Source organism: Sycon ciliatum, chromosome 2, assembly GCF_964019385.1.
Source record: "Sycon ciliatum chromosome 2, ocSycCili1.1, whole genome shotgun sequence".
NCBI classification, from domain to species: domain Eukaryota; kingdom Metazoa; phylum Porifera; class Calcarea; order Leucosolenida; family Sycettidae; genus Sycon; species Sycon ciliatum.
In genome coordinates, this window is record NC_088644.1 from 22,338,817 (window position 1) to 22,347,232 (window position 8,416).

General features: G+C 47.9%; 1 protein-coding gene across 1 annotated transcript; it reads left to right on the forward strand.

Moving 5' to 3' along the window:
* The first annotated feature begins 1,071 nt into the window (after positions 1–1,071).
* Positions 1,072–8,352, forward strand: LOC135809240 (sperm microtubule associated protein 2-like). The gene is made up of 7 exons (XM_065322536.1): positions 1,072–1,526; positions 2,585–2,699; positions 4,723–4,785; positions 5,262–5,393; positions 6,406–6,552; positions 6,819–6,969; positions 7,514–8,352. The coding sequence occupies exons 1-7, from the start codon at positions 1,520–1,522 to the stop codon at positions 7,913–7,915; spliced, it is 1,017 nt and encodes a 338-aa protein (XP_065178608.1). The 5' UTR covers positions 1,072–1,519; the 3' UTR covers positions 7,916–8,352.
* Positions 8,353–8,416: the final 64 nt, after the last annotated feature.

The following is an 8,416-nucleotide window of genomic DNA, read 5'->3' on the forward strand; positions in this document are numbered from 1 at the left end:
TTCAAACCTAGCGTGAGATACGCACAACAGTACGGTCGTACGATTTCAACCCGGGTCGAGCGCAATGCGTCATGTAAATGCGCCAGTCAATCTGTGTTCATGGCGAGTTGAAACTTGACCCAGGTTGAAACGCCTCGTGTAAAAACAGCCTTGGTTTCATCAAGAGTACCCATGAAACCGAGACTTGTACATCCATCATTGAAATGTTTGTATGTCATAAAGATTGTAGGTGGCATCATACTGTGGTACATAATGTTGTGTAGATGAACATCAGACATGATTGACTCAGTCGCCGGCGTGTCAACTGCTCCTGATCCCATACTAGCAGTATGTATGGCATACACTTGATCACGAAGATGCCTGGCTTGCATGTACCATGCGTGTCATTAGACATGGTTAGCGTTTTTCCGCTTACGCTAAATCCAACGGTACTCGTACCCAGCACCCAAAATACCGTCGGTTTGGTATCGTTTCGACGATAGAACTAACTTAGAAGGTTCTGTTTACCGGGAGAACGAACCGGTAAGATTCCAACTACTAGGGTGACGTCACAAGCCGATCGTTGGGTCAGAAACCGAAATGCTAACCATGTCTTGAAAACAAACAAAAAACGGTAGATCTACGGACCGATGGTGGAAATATTAGTGACTTTAGTTGGTGTGAACGGTAAAACTTTAGTTGGTGTGAACGGTAAAATGCTAACCAAGTGGCACACACAGTCTATTGTCAAGCCCAGGAGTGACCATGGTGACAGTGTCAGTGCAGGCCGCCAGGGAGTCGTGAAAAATGAAAGCAGCCTACCTAACCAGCTAGCTAACCCAAGCTCCACGATACTCGACAAGGTGAAGCGCTAGGCAACGGCATGATCACCATGATCACCAGACCACAAGCACTTGTCACCATGGTCACTTGATGTGTCCTCTTCGACCCACTCCATGCCCATGGTTCACACTCACTGCGACTCAGTCTCTGACACCATGTACCAGGTCACACTAACAGTTCAGCATTGCGGATATGGCTATGCCCACTATGCATGGGATGGGTCGATACTTCAGGGATCGATGCTCCCAATCGCCAATACTCAGGCAATAGTGAATTATTCGACATCCCTTGCTTACTACTGGTAGTGGTAACACCCAAGAGGAACGTCGGGTTAGACGCGGCGTCCTTCGCTAGCGCATACGAGTAGCGCAATCGAAGCCAGGACAAGTCCAACACAGTGTCGCAGAGTTAGGTTCGCCCCTAGCACTGATCCAGTACCTGGCGCGGCAGTAATTAGGTACTGCTGTCGACAGGCAATACATGTATGACTATCTGACACGAGTGGAAAGGGCTTACCTTCTTGTGGATCGCGAGGCCTTCATAGCTGGACGAAGCTGATTCAGACCATCGAGATCATCGGGAGGCATAGCGCGGCCAGCTATTGCATGCGAAAATCATCTGTGTTGATGAGCTGTAACAATACGTGTACTGTCAATCTACATCAGTCGACTGCAGTCAGCCTACACAGTGGAGCAAAATGGAAGGTGAGCGATAGAACAAAACAATATACCTATGTCCTTTATTAATACGCACAGTCTACTGTACGCACAGTCTACTGTACGCACAGTCTACTGTAAAACCGGAATGTCTAACGACCAAAAAGTTAATTTTGGCATGATAACGTGCAAAAAGTTTAACGATGTTTGTACAACGGAAAGAACATACACCGATGTGTGCGCATCGTTACACAGACATCTCAAACCGGCTTCACGATAACGTTTAGACTTTCCCGTTTGACAGTATTCAGAAAAAAAGATGATATAAATCATGCAGCAAGTTCTGAATGATTTGAGTACAGTTCCAATGCAGCATCCTTATCAGTTTGACCACTAAGAGTCTACATGTATGTTGAAGTTTGCCAGTTCTTTTGGCTATCCAGTGTGGGGTACATTTCATTTCTGGTATAGCGTGAAATCATGTGTGGGTTCTGATATGATTTGAGAGATTGATATGACCGTGACCGATATGCATGGGAGTTCTTAGTTGATACGATATCCACATCTATGTCGGTGGAAACAGGCATTCAGTTGCATTGAAAATGAGATTTATTTCTAGCACTGACTGATGCATGGCCAGTGCTGTTCCCGGCATGATGCTGCATGTCTACACAGTTGAACTTTGGAAATGCCCGGTACACTTGAAGCTCGCTGTTAATCCGTGTCGAGCGGCTTGCACAAGCACTCATAAGACAACTACTTGTAAAAACCGTCAAAGAGGAAGCATTCCCTTTTGACGGCTTTTTCGCGTATGTGTTGAAGCCCCATACTTGGGACCTCAATGTCCCGGTCTTGTGGCAGTTAAACCCCGATTGTAAGTCGACTACCCCTTTTTTAGTTCCGTTTTTAGGTCGTAAAAGGTCGACTTATATTCAGGAAAATACGGTACACATATTCCGGGTTGCATGTTGGCCGGTGTTACCAAGTACATGTATCAGTTGTATGCTGATGCTCTGCCTGACTGGGGCAGACTAAGAAGCACGGATGTCCCCTGTTAGATAACATACATGAACACTACGATGCTGTTCCCACGTCTCGCCTTGCAGTGGAACGAGCACACGAGCGTAGGAGCCAGTCCAGCTCACTGCGTAACCCACCGACCACTGTTGGTAGGACCACTCGGTCCCTTTCCAATGGACAACGTGCTATGAAGTACAGCAGGTGAGCCGGAAAGCTGGTTATGCTCAATGTGGGGTACTAACTGTTAGCACGTGAGCAATACTGTTTTTTGGTTTATACAGTGCATGGGCCAGTACATAATGGTTTGTTTGCAGAGTTCCACTCAGTAAATAATAAAATAATACCGTACTGGCAATATATATGGTCGCAGTGAGACCATGAAGCGTTACATTGGCACATGTTTACCGCACGCAGGGCGTTACATGCAAAGTCGCACAGGAGCCGTTACCCTGGTTACACAGGTTTCTATATTGCCGCAGTCCTTTTTTGCTATTGCAGGACCTCCTGCTGCGTCCAGTTTTGAACTTTTCACCACGCGGTACACGTGCTTTCACAGTTTTCAGCCTTTTTTGCAATGAAAAGATCGCCGCACCCCGCCGGACGCGCGTTACGAACGCAACGAAAATTTGTCGCACTAGCCTGGTCGCGCGTTACGCCGCACCCCCCTGCGTTACGCGTTACGCGGCAACATATATTGCCAGTACGGTAGTCTTGATTTGGACTTTGAAGCAGGGAGTACTACAACATTATAAAAGGTTTTATTCATGTAGCTATGCAGAAGACGTTACTTCAGTAACGTCTGGCGCTAGCCAGGGTCCACACAGCTTTAATTTCGTGTGTGTTTGTGTCACGCCTGGCACTATCCCGTATCTGTCCTGTACCGTACCATCAAGAGAATGAGTATGTATAGTAGCATTATGTATAGCATTAAAGCGATCAGCCGACCAAGAAATGAGAGACTGTAGAGCCTGGCATATATGTATGCGAAGTGTATCGGGGAATGCATGCAGGGCGATAGTGCAGTAACGTCTGGCGCTAGCCAGGGTCCTCAAAAACTCCTCCGTTAACAAAAACTTCATGATGGATTTTGATGGATGTGAAAACGCTTAGAACAACTTTCCTTAGCCACGAGACTCACGTCGGACTGCAGACTTCTGAAAGAATGCATGGTCAATCAGCATTCGAATCTGGACTTTGCGCAGGTTGAGCAAGAACCTGAATGCAGAATTATTTGATTGCGCCGTGCTATCGGAGCAGCTGCTTGTTTCTTTCGCTCAGGGCCCTACGCTATGCTTTGTTGCCTAGCTCATCATGCATGTTATTCGAACAGATGGACACTTTTTGCAATACAATGATGTAGCCGATCAGTTCGTTGTGGTATAGTTGGGCATTGTAGCCGTCATGGTCACAGTCGACGTAAAACACTATAAGACCGCAATGAAGTTGGGGCCAAAGAGAAAGTCCCATCAGCTCTAATAACATGCATGATGAGCTAGGCAAAAAAGCATAGCGTAGGGCCCTGAGCTTCCAAGCTCTCTCGTTACACCCTGCTTCGAAGTCCAAAGTAACACCAGTTTGCGTTAGCATCTAACTACTGGCACAAGTGTGCATCATATGCATACCCACACTGAGTTCAGCGCATGCACGATTTATGCTTCAAGTAAATTCGAGCTTGTACTGAGCAGCAGGTGGTAGCATGGTGCGCCGTAAAAGGGAGGATCCCAAAGTACCCACTCCTCTCGGTGCATGGGCAATGATTTTTCCATCATGTACATGTATGCGCATCCACCGGCAGGGTGAAGCAGTTTGAAAATGACAACTCAGTCGAGGTATTGCACAAGTTGAGTGGGTCAATTCGGTCAAAAATCGAGGTTCAGCCATTGATTGGCCAGATTGACTGCTATGGCCTGAAACTGTACACCGTAATGTTCAACTATACATGCCATGGTCTAGACTGAGTACATGGTCTAGACTGAGTACATGGTCTAGACTGAGTACATGGTCTAGACTGAGTACGGTGAAGCTGGTCCGGGTGGGTGCTGTGCTGTTACCGACTATCCAACATGCTACTAAGTAAGTGAGTATTGTATGACTGCCGCACCTTTAGGCCAAACTTGTGTATTCGTGTTTGTGTGTGCTCATATGTACAGTACCCAGGATTGTGTGCAATAACTATGTTCATGTACACGCATGTTCTGTTTTGTAAATGAATATGCCTGTCCAGAAAACGAGCTCAGGAGCTATCTGTGCCGAAGCAATCGATGCGAGTTGAGCTGACGTCATTCCCGTAAGTGTTGCACTACCCACGCGGGTGGGTTTCGCTCCCGGGCTGTGTGTGTGCCAGTGAGTGCATCCTTGGGGCAGGGCCAATTCAGTTACGCGTGCTCTGTTTGACATTACTGGTCCGGTTCACGTTTGCGGTGAGCAGGTCACGTACGGCGCGGTTGCGAGTTGCGTTGTCTATGGGTCGTGTAGAACAAAGTTCCAAATCCAGGGTATAAACATACATACATTCTTTCTCGTACTATGGTCTCGCATCACCTCCCTGAATGCTGTAACTCCTCGGTGGTTGCTGTGCTCAACATTGTACATGACTGTACTTTCCAAGACAGAATTATCAAGTTGAATGGGATGTTTTGCTGGTACAGGCTGCTGAGGCAGCATACTTGCCTGCTTGGCAATATTACAATTCACGGCTAGCCCCAGGCATCTTTATTCTTTACCACGGGACCATTGCTCTCCACATTATCGTTATTGCCACAGGAATCCCATAGTGTGGGGTAACCAAACGCCAATCAGCGCCATCAACCCCGCAGCGCTCAAGGCCTCGCCATCACAACGCACCTGCAGCCTGGCTGCGCCGAAGAAAGACTTTCAAAATCCAGCGCTACATGCGTAAGCTGCTGCCCAATGTGGCATTGTATTTGTGTGCATGTGCATGTAGATCCACATCATCGCATTATGGCGTCATACATGTACTACATGTATACTGTACAAGTTCCTCTCTCTCTCTCTCTCTCTCTCTCTCTCTCTCTCTCTCTCTCTCTCTCTCTCTCTCTCTCTCTCTCTCTCTCTCTCTCTCTCTCTCTCTCTCTCTCTCTCTCTCTCTCTCTCTCTCTCTCTCTCTCTCTCTCTCTCTCTCTCTCTTGTGTCCTGTGCAAGTATGAATTCCTGGTCAATTTTATAGCGTGTCAACTGTTTGCTCTCCTGTGTCAGAGGTGAAAGGCGTGTCTTGCAGTCCATGGCCCTTCTCCTAACCTCTCATCCCGAGTTACAGTAAATAAATATCATGGTGATGTATTTAGTTGTCAGTACCTTTGGAGCACCCTAGCTCTGTTACCTCCTTACGTTATCTGTATGCTTCGAAGCACAGCCTACTGGCTTCACCAATAATGTTACAGGAACGTGTGTGTATTAGGGAGGTTTAGTCCCACGTAACGGATACGGGAACGTGGGTGATACACGTAAAGTTCCTGCAATGGACCCATGTTTGCAATGTTGTGTTTAGTCACACGGAACAAACAAAAGCATGAAGCGAAAGGCCCAAACTTGGTCAAAGACGAAGCTTAGAAGCTCATCGAATATTTTGATTTAGTGCTTCGGAAACTTCTTCAGCTGAACACTCTCACAGCTCGCACAATGCGCTCTATTCTGATTTTCACCCACGTTCTGGCGGAACATGGGTGAGCCTCCATACACGGTATGTCGTGAATCAGAAAACGTCTGTACTTGGGTCACTGAGTATCACGTGGTACACACACGTAAAGTACCCACCGATTACGTGGGACTAAACCTCCCTATTATATCTGTGTGTGTGTGTGTGTGTGTGTGTGTGTGTGTGTGTGTGTGTGTGTGTGTGTGTGTGTGTGTGTGTGTGTTCTTACATGTGTATTACAATCTCACAAAGACCCGAGTTTGACGTTGGTAGCTGTGGAAGGGAGTCCTCCATTTGGCATGTAAGTGGGCCGGCGAAACAGGCCGAGGCAAGTCAGCGAGTAGAGGCACTGGCGCAGCCCAAGACAGAGATGAAAGCCTTCATTGATGGGCAGCAAAGGTATGTGTGCAATACGTATTTGAAAACGTGCAAACATGTCTTTTCACGTAATGGTGTTAGGTTCGGCTTCATTTTCTCTGTGCAACACTGACGAGTCCACGAATGACGGAACACGCAGTTCTGTCCACAGATTGAGTGATGGTGTGTAGACTACATGCAGTGCACTGGCTCCATATAGGCCAGTGCCAGCACATGTACAAACAATCAAGGCATCTACTGAAGTACTTGTAGAGGACTGTCCCTGTACTCATCTGTGCCATGTACAGGGAAATGCACGACATCGGTAGCTGTGGCCGTGTGTCTCCTATCCGAGAGACCAGCCAAGCAGCGCAGCAACTAGACAGTGAGAGCAGGCAGCGGACAGTACAGCTGGCACAGCCTAAACAACCGCACAAGGACTACCAGCCCCCAAGAACGGTGAGTGAAGGCATTTTTACGTTCAAGTGAAAAGAAGGAAATTACATGACCGTATACACTGCACTGGCTGTGTTGGTGGTGACAAGACACTGGAATGACTGTGTTGGTGGTGACAAGACACTGGAATGCTGAAGCACTCAACTTGAGAACAGCACTACTTGCATGCTTACAGCTGTGGCAAGTGAAATCCGGACTGATTTAGAACCATGGCAATGTTTAGGATGACACGGGAGTACTTTGACGCTCCACATGACCGATTAGGAACCTTGGGCCAAGTTTGATGATCCCTATGTGAGCAGGCTAGGGACAAAACTCGGGACATCAAGGCGGAGAGGCCATCCATGCAGCATGTGTACACCAATGGGGATTTCACTTGCCACAAGTCTACAAGTATTAGCATGCGTACAACACATTACCCACCACAGGCACTCTATCTTTACAAAGAGCCAATGGCATGAAAGCAACACGCAATGATTGTCACATTTGATTGGGTACAACAGCTTGAACTGCCTAGTGTCTGCCGCTTCCTCCATGCACACCGCAGGATCACTGCATAGTCTCGGAGCTGGCTAAAAAGGCGACGGCATCCGCAAGAGTTGAGCAACTCGCCGAGCCCAAGACATACAATCCCGGACCGTTCCGCGAGCCCGAGTGGGAGGTGTCGGCTGCCGCTCGCAAGGCAGACGCGTCTGAGCGCACGCTGGAGCTAGCGGCGCCAAAGACGACCGCGGTGGGTTACAAACCGTGCCGCAGTCCCATCTGGACGCCAGCGAACAGCTTTGAGAGCGCCAACCCGCGCCTCGACGAGCTCTCGGTTCCGATCAAGCGTGAAACCATGGACCACCTGCAGTTCGATCCCGACGCCTTCCAGGTGTCGCGCAATGCTCTCAAAGCAAAGGCCTCTGCACGGCTTGAGAAACTCGCTGAGCCTATCGACCGGTGGTAAGTATGCCTCGGCATGACAATCATTGTTACCATCATCAGCAGCAGCAGTCGGAACGATAGCAGCAGCGTAATTGGAATGGGACACAGATCTGCAGTTGGTAACTGGTATAGGCTTAGGCATGGGAACCAAGCCCGTCAACCAAGATGTTACCTACTTCAGTACTTGTATAATTATGTCTATTTGAGCTAAGCTACTACAAAGCTGCTTGCTGTCTTGGAAGATTTGAAATATTTCACATGTAACATGAAGATTATGGCATTGTACCACAGGTAGTCAGTATCTCGGTCTGTTTAGCATCACTCCGCAGTGAAAATGCATGAACACCTGTCAGCTTAGAGAACTGCAAATCATTTGATGTGCCTTTTGTGTTGCCCATGATCAACCTGAGCAAAAAAAAATAGCTGTGGTAGTAGTGAGCAGGAGAGCTGCCGCATTCATTGTTTGTTTGTGTTTATCTGTGGACGGCAGCAACATGTTTCGGGATGGGAACATTCATGGCAC